Below are 19,945 nucleotides of genomic sequence, written 5' to 3'. Positions count from 1 at the left end.
GACTTCCTACTTTTGCATTCCAGTCCCCTATAATGAAAAGCACATCTTTTTTGGGTGTTAGTCCTAGAAGGTCTTGTAGGTCTTCATAGAACTGTTCTTCAGCATTACTGGTTGGGTCATAGACTAGTATTACTGTGATATTGAATGGTTTGCCTTGGAAACTAACAGAGGTCATTATGTCACTTTTGAGATTGCATCCAAGTACTGCAGTTTGGACTCTTTTGTTGACTATGATGGCTACTACATTTCTTCTAAGGGATTCTTGCCCACAGTAGTAGATATAATGGTCATCTGAGTTAAATTCACCATTCCAGTTCATTTTTGTTCTCTGATTCCTAAAATGTCAATGTTCACTCTTGTCATCTCCTATTTGATCACTTCCAATTTGTCTTGATTCATGGACCTTACATTCCAGGTTCCACGCAATATTGCTCTTTACAGCATCAGACTTTACTTCAATCACCAGTCACATCCACAACTGGGTGTTGTTTTTGCTTTGGCTCCAGAACTTACACAGGACTGGGAAACAGACTCTTGAAGGGCACAAACAAAACTTTGTGCATATCAGGACCCAGGAGAAAGGAGCAGTGACTTCACAAGAGACTGACCCAGACTTGCCTGTGAGTGTGTAGGAGTGTCCAGGTGTGGGTTGGCCGTGGCCTCCTTCAGGGCCGGGGGCACTGAGTGCAGCAGTGTGTGCATGGGACCTGTTGAAAGAGGTTGCCATTATCTTCATTATCTCCACCATAGGTTGGCCTCAGGTTAAACAACAGGAGGGAACACAGCCCCACCATCAACAGAAAATTGGATTAAAGGTTTACTGAGCATGGCTTCGCCCAACAGAATAAGAACCAGTTCCCCCCTCAGTCAGTCTCTCCCATCAGGAAGCTTCCAAAAGCCTCTTATCCTTCTCCATCAGAGGGCAGAGATAATGAAAACCACAATCACAGAAAACTAACCAATCTGATCACATGACCACAGCCTTGTCTAACTCAATGAAACTGTGAGCCATGCCGTGTAGGGCCACCCAAGATGGACGGGTCATAGTGGAGAGTTATGACGAAACGTGGTCCACTGGAGAAGGGAAAGGAAAACCACTTCAGTATTCTTGCCTTGAGAACTCCATGAACAGTATGAAAAGGCAAAAAGAAAGGACACTGAAAGATGAACTCCCCATATTGGCAGGTGCTCATATGCTACTGAGATCAGTAGAGGGGGAGGAGATCAGTGGAGAAATAACTCCAGGAAGAATGAAGGGACAGAGCCAAGGCATGGAAATAACCTAAATGTTCATTGACACAGGAATGTATAAAGATGTGGTACATATATACAGTGGAATATTACTCAGCTGTTAGCAAGAATGAAATAATGACATTTGCAGCAATGTGGAAGGACCTAGTAGAGAGTGTCATACTGAGGGAAGTAAGTCAGACAGAGAAGAAATACTGTATGACATCTCTTCTATGTGGACTCTTAAAGAAATGATACAAATGAACTTACAAAACAAAGAGAGACTCAAGGTCTTAGAAGATGAACTTATGGTTGCTGGGGGGAAGGGATAGTTAGGGAGTTTGGAAAGGTCATGTACACACTGCTATATTCAAAGTGGATAACCAGTAAGGACTGCTGTATAGCAAATGGAACTCTGCTCAATGTTACATGCCAGCCTGGATGCGGGTGAGGGTGGGGGCGGGGGTTGAGGGCAAATGGATACATGTATTTGCATGGCTGAGTCCCTTCGCTGTTCACCACAACATTGCTAACATTGCTAATAAAAAATTTAAAGTTTGAAAAACCGAAAAACTAAGATAGCAGGAGAAAAAAAGAAAAGAAATCAGGTGTGTTTCTATATACTAACAATGAAATATCTGAAAAAGGATAAAAGAAAACAATCCCCTTCATCATAACATCAAAAACAATAAAATATTTAGGAATAAACTTAACCAAGGAGGTGAAAGATATGTACGCTGTGAGATACACGACTTTGACAAAAAAAGAATATGACAAAGAAATGGAAAGCTATCCTATGTTCATGATTCAGAAGAGTTAATATTGTTAAAAATATCCATATAACCCCAAGCCATCTATAGAGTCAATGTGATCCCTCCCAAAGTCCCAATGGCATTTTTCATAGAAATAGAAAAAAAAATCCTAAAATTTGTATGGAACCAAAAAAGATCCCAAATAGTCAAAGCTATCATGAGGAAAAAAGAATACATTGGAGGGATCACACTTCTTGTTTTAAATACTATTACAGCTAATAACTATTTCAAGCTATCCTACAAATCTACAGTAATTAACAGCATCATAGTGGCATAAAAAAGTATAAACCTTCAATATATGGTTAATTAATATTTGACAGGGAGCCAAGAATATTCAGTGAGGAAAGACTAGCCTCTTTAACAAAAGGTGTTGGTAGCACTGGATGGCCGAATGCATAATGAAATTGAACCCCTACCTTATATTATTCACAAAAATTAATAAAGACTTAAACACAACCCCTGAAACTAAAACTGCTCAAAGAAAACACAGAGAAAAGGCTTCTTGACATTGGTTTTTGTGATGATTTTGAGATATAACACCAAATTTGTGGCAACAAAAACTTGATAATTGTGATTATATCAAACTAAACAGCTTCTTCCCAGCAAAAGAAACACCAAATAAAAATGCAAACTATGGAATGGGAGAAAATATCTGCAATCATATATCTGATGAGTTAGTGTCCAAAATACATAAAGAACTCATCTGACTCAATAGTAAAAGTAACCAAATAATCTGACTTAAAAAATAGGCAGAACTCAATAAATACATTTTCAAATAAGACATACAAATGGCCAACAGGTGCATGAAGAGGTACTCAACATTGCAAAACATTAGGGAAATGCAAATCAAAACCACAAGGAGATATTCATCTCAGGTTTTTTAAAGTGGCTGTTATCCAAAAGACTAGAGACAAGTGTTGGTGAGGATGTGGAAAAAAGAGAAGCCTTGAACACTGTTGGTGGGAATGTAAATTGGTATAGCCACTATGGAAAACATTATGAAGGTTCCTTAAAAAATTAAAAATAGAACTATCATGTGATTCAGCAATCCCACTTGGGGGTACATACCCACAGTGTAATATAACCAGGATCTTGAAAAGATATCTCCACTCTCGTGTTCACTGCAGTGTTAGTCACAACAGGCAAGACATGGAAACAATGGGTCTGTCAATGGATGAATGGAGAAATTGTGGTGTATGTAACAGTGGAGTATTATTATAAGAAAAGAAAATCTTGCTGTTTGTAACAACATGGATGGACCTTGAAAGTATTATGCTAGGTGAATTAAGTCAGAGAAAGACCAAATCTCACTTATATGTAGAATCTAAAAAGCCTAACCCATAGGAACAGAATAGAAAGGTGCTGGAGAGTGGGGCAAAAGGGGACTTGTTGGTCAAACTTCCAGTTATATGATGAATACGTTCTGGGAATCTAATGAACAGCATAGTGGTTATAGTTTATAATAGTGTACTATATACTTGCATGTTGCTAAGACAGTAGATCTTGAATGTTCTAACTGCAAAGAAGAATGATAGTTATGTGACATGATGGAGGTGTTAGCTAATGCTATTATGATGGTGGTTGTTTTACAATAAACTAGCTCTTCAAATCCACCTGTTGTACACCTTAAACTTATACAATGTCAATCATATCTCAATAAAACTGGAAAAAATAAGGAAAAAATAGCCAAATCATAGTTGACCAGGTGATGGAGAGAAAAGTGGAATGGAGGAGGACACACAACAGAATATCAAAACAGATTTGAGGTACAACCCAATGAATAGAATATTTTGTGTTAGGGTCAAGCGTAGAAGAGAAAGCAAATAAGGCTGACATGCAGGATTTTATCATTTCCTCTCAAAAAGAAATGTCAGTGTTTGCTGTCTCCGGTTTTCTTTGGCTCTTAAAAATGAAGCCAAGGAGATTTTAAATCAGGTGGAACACATGTATACCTGTGGCGGATTCATTTTGATATTTGGCAAAACTAATACAATTATATAAAGTTTAAAAATAAAATTAAAAAAAAAAAGAAAAAAAAATAAACCAGGTGTCTAGAATATCTAAGGACATGATGCCCATGTTGCCTTTGTACTACTTGGTTTGAGTTATGAGTCTTCTGGTTTGTGAATGTCTTCATTTTCAAGAGATGCCTTTCTGCAGCACTGGTAGGAGCCACTGGCAGGCTCCACCTGCAGACTTGCCTTGCGGAACAGTATCTCACAAAGCTGAGGAGGAGCGTGTGGTAAGGAAGACAGCAGGTCCTCAGGTCTTCAGAAAAGATGAAAACTCTCCTGTGGGTGAGATAAGGGAACTCTCCAGTTAGATGTGACATAGATGCTACCAGCACGCCTTTACAACCCAGGTCAAGAGAGACTGCTCAACCTCACTTGTGGAGCAAGAAACCAGGATATGCAACAGAACAAGAGTTGGAGGAGGCGTCTACCCACTGTGGGAAGATTCTTTGCATCTGTATTAATAACAGTCTCTCCCACGGATTAGCTGATCCAGGCTTTGGCGCTTTATTTCCTTATAAAAGTAATGGAGTGTGTACCCCTGAGTTATGTGTGGCATGGAGAAAATTAGTTCAGACGTCAGCTTTTTTTTTTTTCTTCCAAGAGTGGCCAGATGCTTGGCAGGATGCACAATCACACAATCTTCAGATCTTTTAAAAGCTGATTTTCCTGGGCCTAATCCTAGGGCAGCTGGATACAATCTCTAGGAATTATTGATTCGGCTCCCGTTGACGTTGAACTTCTGAGAAATTAAATAAGATCTAAAACACACACACTTTTCAGATAAAGGCAAACACTAAAGCAGACTAAGAAACAACCCCAGTCCCTATGGTGTCATAAGAGGCCAGAGCTCTTGAGAACGAAGGTCAACAGCAAGTGCCAACTAGGTACTGGCCTGTGGTCCCAGAGAAACCAGTCTTCCACTGCTAAAGGCTTCTTGTTAAAAACCGGTCTCTTGACCCTTTTGTGCCTGGGTACTCTCGTGCTCAGAGTCTGGTATAGCAGGCTTAAGGGCTCTCAAGTTCAAGTCTGGCAGTCTGTTCAGAGAGGAGACCTGGAGTTTCTAAATTTGAGTTAATGGGGGGGAGGGCTTCATTCAGTGAGAGTGGAAGGTCATTTGAACCACAGCTTGCTGTTGCTGGCCTGAGCTGGGGTACCTCCACTCCCCTGACCCCTAGCCTTCCACCCCGGGGCTGATGAAGGAATGGAAGATGACCCCAGGCCCTCTCCTAGTCTCAGCCTTGCTCACAGGCTTGGTGAAACTCATGTTGGTTAGGAGCTTGCCAAAATCGGAGCAACTCTCCTCCCTGGGGTATGCTTCGTTTTTAGTTGTTTAAAAATACACCCTGAGACAGAAATTTCAGGACACCAGCTGACCTAGAAATTATTTCCAAGGTTATTCTGTCCCTTTCCTGCGCCGGACACAGGCACTGTCATCTAATTCTTTTGACATGTCTGAGCAGATAGGGACCTCCCACAGTGGTGCCTTCGGGACAAGCAGACCTAGAGGGGCTGGCTGCCCTGCTTTGAGAGGGAAGGGGTTTAGCAAGCAAAAGTCTCTTGGAGAAAGCTGCATGCAGGTTTTGATGTAAATTGCTTGAGAAGAGTCAGAATTTTACTTTCCCTGCCGAGAGAATGGGTCAGTGCTCACATAAAATCTTGCTCACTGGTTAGTACTGACTTGTGCTTAAAGTGCTAGACGTGTGCCTCTGTTGCTGACTACATGCAAACATGGCACCTGAGGGTGAAGAGGAGGGTGGTAGTGGGGGGAAAATACAATTCCTTTTTTGTAGTGATTCAAAATGTCTGTTTGGCCCACAAAGAATCTTTGTCTTAATGCTGATGATAATAGCCCACCACCATTTACCCAAGATTTACTGTAGTAATTCTTTCATGTTCATCCAAGTAAATTCCCACAATAACCTCAATAAGGAGGTACTACAGTTATTCCCATTTTCTTTTACGGTAAAGAAACAGAGAAAGGGAGGGTAAGGAAGGTGCCCAAGTTGCAGAGCTGGGCCATCTGTCTGCAGTCTGGACCTTACGCGTCAGACGGCATCTGGTCTCCACTGGGACTGTTGTGTGCCGCCTCTGTCAACTCAGGATTTTGAATTGATCGGAGCTGCTCATTCCTGCAAACACCCAGGATGTCGTCTGCATCCTCTACTTAATGTGCAGTCTTTGGCTCAGTAGCATTGCAGCACCTGGAGGCTTGTCAGAAAAGTGAAGATTGCCAGCTCCCGCAGGGCTACTGTACTAAAGACCCCTGACCAATTTGAGAAGCCCTGCCCTCTGCTACCAGAGAGAAACATACCCTTCACTCTCTTCCTGTGTTCCCCCCGCCCCCTTCCTCTAATCTTGTCCAGGAATTTTAAGTTCTTTGAAAGTAAAATAATCAAGGACCTACTATATAGCACATTGCATATCTTGTAATAAACTGTAATGGAAAAGAATCTGAAAAAGTGTGTGTCATATATAGATATAAAACTGAATCATTTCGCTGTACACTTGAAACACTGTAAACCAACTATACTTCAGTAAAATAATAGTTACAGAAAGATAACAATATCTCAGAATATCTTACCCAAGAAATACTCTGCTACAGAACCAGAAGCATGACAAGGATTTCTCAGCATCTTTAAACTGCTTTTGAGAAATTAAGGATTCAAACGTGGAAGAGTATGAGTTTCAGAATTCACAGGAACAAGTAATAGATGCACACAAAGGCCCAGCTGAGAAACATAAGTCCTTAGGTCTTGGACTCGGTTCTCGCTGTTTTGCACTGGGCCACGTTCTCCGAAAGATGCTGAACTCTAGGATCCATCCTGTGGTACAAGCCTTGTTGATGGAGAGGAAAAGTGAGAAGCAAGTTGTCAACAAGCCCAGTTCCTGCCAAATCCCAATTGTCGGCCAGGCAGCCAGCATTCTAAAAACACGTTTGGGAATTTTGACTTTTGGCTTTTACTGAATATGAAACTCAGCTGTGTCTTTATAGCCTTGATAAGCTGACCCAGCTTAGGGATAACCCTGATATATTTGTCTTGCAAAATTCAGAATCCATTTCTAGAGGAGGTAATGAGGCCATTGAGAGGCCTGATAAGGACTGTCCCTCTCCCCTAGCCTACGCCTGTTGGTTCCTGTTCTGAAATTCCCATTCAGGTTGCCCATAGTGCTACAAATGGACAGGATCAGGAGCGAAAACATTTCCAGAGGAGTCGGGCAAGGCAGAGTGGAGGACCTTCGGTTTTCTAACAGGCTGCAGAAGCTGGTATACTTGGACTAGCATCACTTTCTGGGCCCTCACAGGGTCCTCGTCAAAATAGGATTTAAGAAAATGGATGGTTGCTATATGCTGCCTGCTGCATGGGTTTCAAAAAGTGCATTACTCAGGGTGAGGTTTAATTGAGGCAGAATGCCATGCCAGTGCGCCATCAGCAGCACTGCACCTTTCGTGCTCCGGAGTCAGACAGATCTCAGTTCAAATCCTGGCGTCAGTACTGTGACAAGGTCCTTACGCCAAGCCTTAATTAAAAAAAAAAAAATTCAGGTTTAGTATGTTTTGAATGTGTACTTGAGTCACTTAGAGCGTCTATAACACGTGCAGCCTAAGGATACCTGCAGGCCTAACCTCCACCGACCGCCAGCTACTCACCTCACACAACTGCAATATGCCTTTTCTCCCATGTCACCGTTTCCTGCCTCTTTGGCTTCAGAGTAGTGAATGGCTCCTGTATTTACCTGTGATGGCCTCCTAGACTTTGGAGATATACTTACATGTTTTTTTTTAAGTGCCTTTCTTTCTGCATCCCTTCAGCCCCCCTCCCGTGGATTTGAAAGGCAGTTGAGCAGAGCACAAGCCCATTTTCCTCCTGACCATCACGGCATGGCTCGCTTGTGCCCAGTTTGCTTCACCTTCTGGTGCCTCCCATGGAGACAGAACAACGAATCTTAATCTTCAGTGGGCTTCTGAGGCGCTCAAGGGAGCAGCTTGATTCCTTTCTGAAGGGAAAGGTCACACCCCACAGGACGGTTCGCTGTCAAAAAATTCGGAACTCTCACAATTAAAAATATTTTATTTATGTTTATACAAAATACAGTCATGTACTTTAAAAATGTACATAACATCTTTTCATTCAGTTTACATTTTAAAAAAGGAACAACGGTAATTTCAAAGACTTTCTGCTTACATGTCATGTAAACATTGTTCTGGGCCCATGTTATTTACTAAAATTGTATCCACTCGTGGAGATTTTCATGATCATATAGATGCTTTCAGACTGAGAGTCAGATCTGCCAAACTGATTTCTTGAGCTGCGCGTGTGATCAGATTGGCTGGATTCCAGGCCAAATGAGATCCTCTAGAGACATAAGCGCAGTTTCATAGCAATATGAAGTTGTAGATGTACACATTTCATTTTGATACATATCTGTGTGGACCTGTTAATTGACCCCGGCGTATCCACATACTTCTGTTATGAAGGATCATGGGGGAGGAGCATATATGCCCCCAAGGGCAGTGACCTCTACTCAGGAAAGTCACTAATGCCCCAGTGCAGTGGCTGACATGTAGAACACCCATCTTTGGGGCTTGCCGAGTCAGCCACCCTGTGAAGAAGTGCCAGGATGCACAAGTTCAGTACCTACAGATTTGAAAATATGTTTAGCCTATGTTTTGACAAAAGGTACTCTTCAGTAGAATTTGAGGATCATGTGGGGAAAAAAATATAAAGGAAGGGAATTAATCAAAGGAAAAGAAAGCACATTCTGGTTTCTGCTAAACCCATGGGTTTCTGAGGAAACTACTTCAGCGTTTTAGTCTAGTTTTGTCCCAACCTATTGGTTTAACCAAATGGATATTATGAAAGAATATCACAGAGGTGTTGGTCTTGGTGCAGAAACCACCTCTCTTCTCAAAAGAAAAATCCTCGGGAAGCAATATTCAGGAATACTTGTCTTGAGATCAAAGCCAATTTAGACTACAATCAGATTTTCACAAAGCAGTTAAGCATTTATGGCATTCAGCTATAAATATACCACCAAAGATAATAAAGTATAAATGCTTAAAAAATATACCCTTAGGAGAGATGGTATCTTCATAATCAGGTTAAGAGCTCTTAAAAAATTAATCAACGAACTTTAAATTTTGATCTTTCTTGTAAACCTATGATCAGTTCAGGAAAGAGGGTCCAATTATGCCTACTGAGAACTAGGCAGCTCCTGAAAGAATAAACTTAATTGGCACTACAGCTGCCCTTCAATTCTGATAATAGACCTTAATAGTCACTTTAAGAGGAATTCTAAGCTCAACCACATTAATAGATGCCCAGCCCTCAGGGCTCCAAGATGGCTGGCCACAGTCCATGTTTATGATACAAGCACAGCCCTGAAGCATTTGTCCTGGGCTAGAAATGCCACACCTGGGAGCAGGCACACCCTGCCTCAGACTCTTCTGCCACACGTAAGTGTTGCGTCAGGATGAGACAAAACACAAATCACACTGATATTACAAACAGAGGCACTGCTCATCCCTGCCTTGCCACTGAATAATAATCATTGGACTTCAAACGGGCAACCAAAGCAAAGAAATCTAATTATTAGCTCACAATGAATTACAGCTAACAAGTTAAAAAAAAAAAAATTCTCCAGTTTGAAATGTGATTTGGTCTTTCCGAGAAATTTGACCTGAATCAGAGATTAGTGAGCTGGTGCAGACTTTCTTGTACTGGCATGAAACAAATTCTGCCTGTTGTGAAACACTTCACAGCAGGCCATTATCCTAAACCTTGCACATACCTGTCAAAAAGTAAGATCAACCTCAATGCTTCAAAGACGAAATGCAGTGATGATACCATAGCCCATATAAACATCTGTTTCAAGGTTTACGCGAGACTAAAACAATAAAAGCAAATGCTTGGAAAATTATAAGTCTCTGCTATCTCTAATTCTTATAATCGTACTATTAAGTTTATTCATGCTTTATTTTTACTTATCCTTGTTATTAAATAACCCTTGACATTTATTTTGTTGGCATGTGTTAGTAAATACACATATGCATTCCCGAGAGAGCAAAGGAAAAACTGTGGTCCAGTGTACTCTGTATGAAGCCAATTAAGACACTGCCTCTAGGGCCTTGAGACTCTAGGCTGCAGAAATGGTTGCTGTGGAAACAAATTTGCCCCAGCACTTCTGGCAGAGCCAGAACCTACTGACTAACGTGTCTTCAGCTAGAATCTAGTGAAAACAGGACTCCCCTCCCGTAATTTGGGCACCGTTCTAGGAAGCGTATTATAAACTACAAAGGAAAAGACGACATTGCATACGCGATTTATTTTACTATAACTTGGTGTATACTTTTATTCAATCATACAAATTTCAAAGGGGATTCCTGACTAAATCTTTTACTTATTTACCTTTGGCAGAAACAACAGATTGCAAAACATTTCGTAACTTCTCATTTATATAGCCTTCTCTCTTTGAAAGTGTTGTAGCATATTAGTATTTTCAAAACAATACTTAGACAGATGTGCTTTGAAAGTTAACTGGTAATGATGTGATTTATATTATAGCTTATTTGAGAGAGTAATTACTTAAAAAGGACAAACTAGACATGTATTTCTTTAAAAAATACAATTTTTGGTCATGTGAATGATTCATGTTCAGATTTCAAAAATAGAAAACATCCTAAAGTGCGTCATTTCATTTATAATATAACTCCTTGAAACTACAGCAATCTGCAGTGTAAACAGTAGAGCAGAGAATACCAAACGAACTACATTGTAGGATTACGTACCGTCTTTAAGTGTGTGGATTAAACCAGGGTGCTTTCAACAAACAGCTCGTGCTTCTAGAAGATGAAAGAGCAAACTTAAAGCTATTTCCCCCTACTCCTAACTTGAACAATTTTTAACCAACAGAGAGCCACTACCTCAAAATGGAAAATGCTGCTACAAACCTGATCTGACCAGTTTCTCAAGAACCCACTTTGGAAAGTGACAAACTGATCAGGAAGACTTTTCTCCGTTATTATTATTAAAGAAAACAGAATGGTACCCTTTGCTGTCTTGTTCACCCTGCACTATTATCTTCAAAAGGCAGAGCTGCAGAAACACCTTCTCTTGGCAACCAGTGGCTGGTGGGCAGATACTGTGCTCAGCCTCCCAGAGCACAGAGGTGGGCTAGGGTATACAGGCAGAACCAGAACTCATTTTCTTTAGTGCAGACACAGAAGGTCAAAAAGTACTAACCAATCACCAGATAACATCAGCACACTGAGGTGATGGATGATTTGCTGTCTTAAATTCCCTGGTCCCTCCAAAATGTCTAATACAGATAGCTCTGCAACACCATCTTTGAAGAAACTATCATTGTAACTGGCCACACACCATTATTTTCTCTTTATACAGGATCTTCAAAACAGTGTGATTTAGGTTCTGCCTTGAGCTGTGCTCTGAGGGCTACACTTATCCTTCAGTTAGAGAAGACTTTTAGTGCAGGTTTACTTAAAAAAAAAAATTAAACTCTGGTAAGTACACAGAAGGCTTAAAATACAGGCTCTTTCTCTCTCATGATCCTCTACACTTAACCTAGGAATTAAGCAAGACCCTTTTGTCTAGCTAGAGCCAAAACCAAACCAAATAGACCAGTGGCCTTCCCCTTGCTTAAGTGTTCGATCATAAATTCTGAAGCTGATAAGTGTAGTCAACCTTCAGGAAAAAATTCTCTTCACTGCTGCCTAACTGAAACACCAGCACGGATATTAGCTACTTCTCTATCCCATCTGTCCTCTGCTGATGGTCCAGCCCTAGTCAGGGATCAGTTCTCTGTCATCTGAGGACATCTCGAAGAAACACAACATCAGATAGAGGGCTGCACTGCTCTCCCAGGCAGGTGCAGCTTCCATCTACCCGAGAGTTGAAGGAGAAGCAATTCACACAAGTGGGGAAAGGCGTGGCTCCGTGGAAAGGTCACAAGAATGGCCGAGGCAGCAAACAGGGCTCCGATGCAGGCTCCCACTGGATGGGATCCACAGAGAACACGAATGTGCGCAGCAAGTTCGCTCTCCAGAGTGAAGTCCTGAGCTTGTTATTGTCACAGTTAGACAGAGGATGCTGTTGCTCAGTTATCCCAGAAGAACAGTGTACATCCTCTGTAGACGAGTGTGTCTTCATGTAGTGATTCACCGCTGCCAGTGTCAGCAAGCTTCCACTGCAGCGTATGTGTGTGTCTGTGTGCACACAGGTATGCAGAGATCTTGATATTCCCTTGCAAAATTTTGGCATGGGGGTAGGTGGCCTCCTTCCACCTAGATGGTTTCCAAGGCAGGCAATGGAAACGGGCTGACCCCCAGGGCCTGCAGGCAGGAGGGCGCAGGTCCAGCTCCAAGGCTGCCTTCCAGTTTCTGCCCAGCTGCTACTTACCAGGAGAGGTGGGGGGGAGGGGAGGGAGGGAGGACATTCCCCCTGCATTCCCCCCACCCCCTTGCTCGGATGGGGCTGACTCCTCACATGGACTTGGAATCAGTGTCTCTCTTGCTGATGAGCACCTCCAAGAGCCTCAGTTTTGCCTTAATGTGCTTATACTCGTTGTATTCTTCAGCCATTGGAGTGCGGTCTTCCTTCTGGACATTTCTAATGGAAACAAAGAGAAAAGGGGCTAATGATCAGGCAGTGTCTCTCCTAGAGGATACTGTTCATTGGGTGAGTTATCATCATGTGGAAATTTGCAGTTTATCGCCCCACAGAATCAGGTTGCCAAGCATCATTGGTATCAAGACTGGAGCTGTGTTTAGACAAGCAGTGAAAGACAGTGTCCGCAAATGGCACCATGCAACTGAGTTTTAGAGTTACTCCGGCATCTTGAAGAAAGACAGGATGGACTAAGAAATGTAGAAACTCTCTGTTATGGCTACATGTAAATTCACACCAAGAGTCTCCATATACTGAAAGCCTTTATTTATACTTAATGCTTTCTCATTTTTATATACTTCACCTAATGAACCACTCAATTTCTAATTAGCAATTGGTATACTCAATTTACAGGGTTTAAAAAAATAGTTAATACTCCTACTTATTATAAAAATCAGCCTTGGAATTCAGCAATTGGATCAGAGAACACTAATAAGCCTTTAAAATTTACTGAGTAATTTTCTATGTATACGTTTATATGCACAAGGACTATAATTGAGAGCTGATTACAGGGTGCGCGCTGTGCTCATGAATCTGGATCTAATATTAATACAACCCGCAGGAGGACCTGAAGAAGCGCTGCTGTTCCCACATCCTCAGCCACTGTGGTGCTGCTCTGCTTCTCATCTCACTTGGAAATGTACACGTCAAACATTCAAACACCAGGCTTCCTTTCCTTCTTATTCAAGAGCAAAAAATGGGAAACGGGGATAGCTTGGGGTTCATTTAATTTTGCTCAGTGAACTGATTTTATTTCTGTTCTGCCTGCTCAAGGAAGGATCCTGTATGACTCCAAGAAGAGGGCAGGGAAGGGAAGGGGGTGTGTGACCCCAACCCCAGACGTGCCCTTTGAGAGGCTTCATTCGTGTCAGATATGAATCACACCCTGAAATCTGAAGTCCCTGACGGTTCTAAACTTGTATGATAGTTATTGATTCCCATCAATTCTATTTTCTTAAAACATGTGCAAGTTACATAATTATAGGATGTCTGTGCATAACACGATTATAAATATATGGGAAAAAATAAAACAGACAAACCAAAAATACGCTTGGAAAGAAGACTGGAATGAAACAAATCAAAATGTTAATCCTTTGGTTTGTCTTTGGTGTTAGAATATTATTTTGGGACTTTCCCAATGGCTCAGTGGGTAAAGAATTTGCCTGCAATGCGACAGGAGACACAGGAGACATAGGTTTGATCCCTGGGTTGGGACGATCCCCTGGAGAAGAAAATGGCAACCCACTCCAGTATTCCTGACTGGGAAATCCCATAGACAGAGAGGAGCTGCAAAGAGTGAAATTGCAAAAAATGACTGAGCAATATGGCATGCATGCATGCATTATTATTTTGAATATTATTTATTTTATCTACGTTTTTAAAAATATCCTACAATTCACGGAAAAAGAAAAGCAGATATTTAGGTATAAAAATTCATTGAAAAGTCATTATAGGACAGATCCAAGTCAGAAATCCTAAAATAAATTTATACAATAATGAAAATCAACAGAAATATACTAAATTTTAAATGTTAATTTTTATGGTATTTTTATTTTCCAATTCTTTTGAGAATTATGAAAGGGGACTTAAAGAGAAAGTGTATTTATACTGTTTAAATAATTTGGATTAAAATAAAACATTTTAAAATGATAAACTCAGCTCCAGTGTAAGAGAAGGAAACCTATTCTCTGTTCTACCCTGTCTTCTGCTGTGACCTGAGTAGCACATTCTGCGTGTGGTCACTTGCAAACACAGAAGACTATTCCACAGCATAAGGCTCTATGACGACGATAACATTATGTCTTAAAACTCACTGGTACCCTATCAATCAGGCCGCCTTCCTGCTTCTGGTGTATTTCTCATGACTTGACAACTTTGCTTTTAAAATGAGCTTAAAAACCAGCAAGATCTAGAGTACCCCTTTTCCTTATTCCTCCTTCAAGTTTATTAAGGTTAAAAAAACAACACCAGAAATCAAAACCAGTGCTGTTCACTAGAAACTTAGCTTTACGCTGCTCCTCTTAGATTAGAATTTGATGTGACAGGTTAGTTTTAGAAACATCAGCTGAATCTGTATCAGTCTTGGATGTTCGCCAAGGAGCATTTCCTCCTGAAGGACCACACACACCTCACCATCTCACAGTAAACCTCGAAGGAGCCCTGGGCACACAGCCAAGGGCCAGGATACAGGATGCAGGGAGGGTGGCTCTCAGGTGGGAGGCTTTGCACAGATGTGACAGAGAAAAAAGAGGGCTGCATGTGAGGAGGAGGAGGGGAAGAAAGATACATGCGCTGACCTTCCATTCTGTCTGAAAAAATTGTCTTCAAAATCACGAAGTTTCTTTCGAATCCTTTTCTTTTCTTCTCTCATTTCCTGAAGGTGTTCCAAGAGTTCTGGTCTAAGAGGGGCAGAAAAAGTTCAAGAAAATTGAGTTAAATCTGAATTGTTAAGAAATATTGTGATTGTGCAACGAGATAGGGGTTGTAGAGAATGGGAAAAGCATATAAATGCAGGAACTGTCGAGGGAGCAGAAATGGAGGCCAAAGCTTCTGCTACTTGTAAATTCTTCAAGCATGTGAAATCCCAGGGCACTCTGTTATGTTTTGCTTTGGAAGAAAGAAATGTCATCTGTACTCAGTGTATTAAATGGCGAGCTGTGACACACAGAGACAGGTCCCTTACAAGAGGCCTTCCCCTTGTTTAAGCAAGATCTCACATGCTCCCTCAGACAACATGGGATGAAGCTTCTAAAAACACTGAGCCAGGAGTTAAAACAAACTCTGTTTTATCCATAGAGATACATCCTAGGCAAGTCATTTGTGTTTTGCCATTAAGTACAAAGGGTAAAACAGTATTTCAGAAAATTATTTTCATCATGACATTCTAATAACACCACCAAAGCAACATACATGGAAGCAGCATGGAGATTTGAAAGTCCGGTGTCCTGGCTGCATTTTGACGGTATTTTATCATCCATTGGGGAAATAAAACCATCAGCGTCATCTTCAAATTGGTCCAGAAAGCAACGCGCGCTGAAATCAGTTTTCAGGGTGACCATGAAGTCTGGCTTCGTGTAGTTATCGTCTTCTGAACCCTCCTCTTCTTCCTGGAGATACACAGCAACCCTAATAAAAATCTGGTTACTTTTTTAGGCCCTCTTTCATTACTAGTATCATCTCATAGTCATTTAATTATCCAGATCCCATACAGTTTCTTCTACATATCTATGTTTAGCAACACATATGCACATGATGGATATGTTATTGAATATCTATATACACACAGAAATTAAGACAAACACTAAACACAGCTTCTCAATAGGGGGGAAAAACTATCAAAAATTAGTATACAGTACAATTAACAGTTGTCAAGGCCGAGGGTAGGAAGGAAAAAAATCATCAGAATTTATACCCAAAAGCAAACGAAGCAAATGAATCTAAAAATTCTCAGCATTGTGACAATACATAATAAAATTCACCACCAGAAATCCGTGCTTTAAAGATTTCACTACTTATGTGTCTCAGAATTATTTTTATTAAGCTATGAAGAATTTCAGAGATTCAACAATGCATCCTTTCTATATAAAAGGTGAGGTTATGAAGTATTTGTGGTTGCTTGATAAAATTTTAGGAAACTTTTGAGAAGATCAAAATATTTATCTTTCCATTACTGGACTCATGAAACATTTCTTTTTCAAAGAATTTCTAAGGGCCACAGCTGTATTTTTTAGCATCCAAGACTCTAAGAAAAACGTGATATTCTCTACCTTGATAAAAATGTGGTTAGAAAAATAATGAGGTCAAACGACAATATGTTGGTGTCAATTTGAAGCTACGTGAATCTAAGAAATGATGTCAGAGTCTGAAAGAAAGCTCTTAAAGGAAATAATTCACTGTCAAAATGTACAGTCAGACCAGAAAAGAGTATCTTAAGAAATTAAAAAATTGGTTAGGCATTCAGCTACATGAACAACAGGGTCACAACATCAGTTGTTAGGTAAACCGAGTGGCTTCAGGAGGAGCCACTGCTCATGGCAAAGTACACGATTCAAACTGTGTGTGCTGATTCTCTTATCACAGAGTTTGGTACGTTTATGGTGGTGCCTCTGAAATCATGTGAATGAATAAACAAACAGGCAAAAGAAAAGGACTATCACACAGCTACAATGAAACTACTGTTATGAAGACACGAAGGTAAAGTTGGAAAAAACTAGGTGGCCTTCCTAGATTCTTTCTGCTGTCACTTCGGATCTTCAGTCTCTTTTCTTGATCCATGGAAGTAAGAGCTTCATTATTAGTTTCTCAAAATGAAAATCGTTTTAAAATTTAAAGGGTAAAAGTGGCTTTTCCATCAACAGTCGAGAAGTTTCTCTTTTTTTGTAAGGAAGTGGCAGGTCCCATCTGCATTGTTTTATAACAGTTGAGACAATCGCGCGGGGCACCTGGCCCGTGGGCAGCGCCACCGGCCTCTTCCCTCCCTTCCCTGGTTGGGGGGAACCCGGTGGGGTCTGGGATCTTTCACTGCTGTCGCCGAACTTGGCCAATGTCTGCCTGTATTAGGTGTTCGATAAATGCCTGTTATTTCAGTAATTCAGCTTTAAATGAGAAATACAAATTTCTATTAAGAGTATATTAGGGAATTCCTTGGCAGTCCAGTGGTTAAGATTTTACCTTCCAATGCAGAGGGTGCGGGTTCGATCCCTGGTCAGGGAGTGAAGGTCCCACACCCCTTGTGGCCAAGAAACCAAAACATACTTAAAAAAAAAAAAAAAAAAAACAACCAGAAACAATATTGTAACAAATAAAAACTTTAAAAATGGTCCACATTAAAAAAAAGTCTTTTAAACAAAGAGTATACAAAAGCCCGTGTGTGTGTGTGTGTGTGTGTGTGTGTGTGTTATGTGCGTTAGTCGCTCAGTCGTGTCTGACTCTTTGCGACCCTACAGACTGTAGCCCACCAGGCTTCTCTGTCCATGGGATTCTCCAGGCACAAATACTGGAGTGGATTGACATTCCCTTCTCCAGAGGAACTTCCCAACCCAGGGATCTAACCCTGGTTGGCACTGCCCGAGACAGATAAGAAATGAAGTCAGGGGTCCAAGCTTTACCAATCAGATCCCAAGGTCTTGAGAGAACTCAACAAACGGAAACTACACCCTGCACAGAAGGGAGAATCAACGTTTTCGGAGACAAAGCTACACAAAGCTGTTCTCAGTAAGCTGTGGAAAACACAGGACAAAAGAAACAGCAAAACACATCTTCAGATTATGACCATCAGGTTGCTGTGGATACTGAGTAGATTCTAGAAGGTATCAACATCTAGATAACACATGAGCAACTGAAAAACAATCAGTGCTCAACAGTGACTAACACTGGTTTCTTGAACACAAATCAGGAAAGCTAGCCATTTTCCCTTTTTTGATAGGATTGGCAGGATATCTGGATTTCAGTAAAGAATGAGGGACAATGACTGTGAAAGGAAAGCTGACTGTGAACATTTATGCAGAGTGTCGCTGCAATGTTGACGTAAATCTGCAGGGAAGCCTCGAGCCAGGAGGCTGTACTTGACCCAGCCTTTTCAGTATTTGTCAACCACTTGGATACGGCACCAAATATAGTCACTAAATGTGTAGATGACACAGTGGGTAAGTGTGTTAGAATATAAAACCTGCTGCTGCTGCTAAATTGCTTCAGTCGTGTCCGACTCTGTGCGACCCCATAGACTGCAGCCCACCAGGCTCCACCGACCCTGGGATTCTCCAGGCAAGAACACTGGAGTGGGTTGCCATTTCCTTCTCCAATGCATGAAGGTGAAGAGTGAAAGTGAAGTCGTTCAGTCGTGTCCGACTCTTTGCGGCCTCATGGACTGTAGCCTGCCAGGCTCCTCTGTCCATGGGATTTCCCAGGAGAGAATACTGGAGTGGGTTGCCATTTCCTTCTCCAATATAAAACCTAGACGTAATCTATTTCATAAGTCTGGGATAGAAGAATGAAAAGTAAGAAATTGGAAAACTTCAAGGTCCTATAATTAGATTACAAAATAAAAAATCTGGACACATGGACACTAAGTAATCCTTGGAAAAGGAGATGGGACCACAGGCCATGGCTTTCAACTGGGAGCAGGTTTGCCCCCTCTGGGACCTTTGGCAAAGTCTGGAGGCATTGCTGGTTGTTATACTGGAGTGGGGGAGGCCAGATCCCCCACAACCGTGAGTTATCTGGGACAAATGTTTATAGTACTGAGGTTGAGACACCCTGCCCTAGAAAGACTAAGATGAACTCATGCATGCTGACAGTCACGTAGGCATAGACCTGGAGAACTGAAGAGCCTTAGTCATCTAGATCGAGGTCAGGGTTAGTCCTTGGTCCACTGTCCTGCTAACCCACTGGAATAATACTCAGTTCTGGGTATCAGTTTTTAAGAGGGATACAGATAGACTGGTGTGTGTGTGTAGAGAGCAGAGCTATAGGACTGGGAAGGTCTGGAGCCCAGGTCACCCGAGAAAGAGGAAGAACCTGGAGGAAGAGTGTTCACAGGGTGTTGCTGGGAGTGAGCAGGGCCAGTGGCTACAAATATGGAAGTGCTCTCGGGAAGAAGCTGTAAGCTTAGTCCACACTGCTCTGGAGGTCAAACTAAGCCCCTAAGCAGAAAGTCACACAATAATAATGATTTTCATTAATTATGACATTTTATAGTTATTAAACGTATACATTCTAAAATTACACATTGTATAATTACTATATTGTTTTTGAGCATTAAAAAAAATGGTAGTTATAAAAACTACTTAGTTTTTAGCTATTTTACACACACAGCTGGTGTCTTCCCATAAACATTTAAAACCAGGGACAGTTTTCAAACAGTTTAGATAAATCTTCTCTGCACATACAAACACCAAATCCTAAAATGCATCAGAACTGCTGAGAATTAATACAATCCAAATTCATGCTGATAAACATGGCCAACTGGGACAAAATGAACTGAAGGACAACACGATTTTCAAGAACAATGTAATCATTTCACAATTATCGGAAATTGTGACCATCATGAGGGCCAGTAGAAGAGCCATGGCCAAAACATAGTTGTGAAAAAAATCAACCGAGCTCAGGGACAAGATTTGGAAGGACATCCTCTTTTAAAAAGAGCTTAATTCATTTATCCACCATTTGTTTCATGAGGTAATTATTAAGTGTCATATTTTGGATGTGT

The 19,945-nt window shown here is 41.1% G+C and overlaps 1 protein-coding gene across 15 annotated transcripts in view; it reads right to left on the bottom strand.

The window, feature by feature from the left end:
- Positions 1–8,109: 8,109 nt before the first annotated feature.
- Positions 8,110–19,945, bottom strand: part of FAM13A (family with sequence similarity 13 member A) — a 337,193-nt gene continuing 325,357 nt past the window's right edge. For 14 of the 15 annotated variants that reach the window (XM_059887328.1, XM_005207750.5, XM_059887325.1 and 11 more), the window contains 3 exons: positions 15,649–15,845; positions 15,036–15,137; positions 8,110–12,681 (listed from right to left, as the gene is read on the bottom strand). In XM_059887328.1, the coding sequence (XP_059743311.1) occupies positions 12,555–12,681; positions 15,036–15,137; positions 15,649–15,845 (426 nt within the window). In that variant the 3' untranslated portion in view covers positions 8,110–12,554. 15 annotated transcript variants of the gene reach the window in all.

The sequence above is a fragment of the Bos taurus genome, chromosome 6, assembly GCF_002263795.3.
Source record: "Bos taurus isolate L1 Dominette 01449 registration number 42190680 breed Hereford chromosome 6, ARS-UCD2.0, whole genome shotgun sequence".
NCBI lineage: Eukaryota > Metazoa > Chordata > Mammalia > Artiodactyla > Bovidae > Bos > Bos taurus.
The sequence above is the reverse complement of the archived record's forward strand: the minus strand, read 5'-3'. Positions and strand labels throughout refer to the sequence as shown.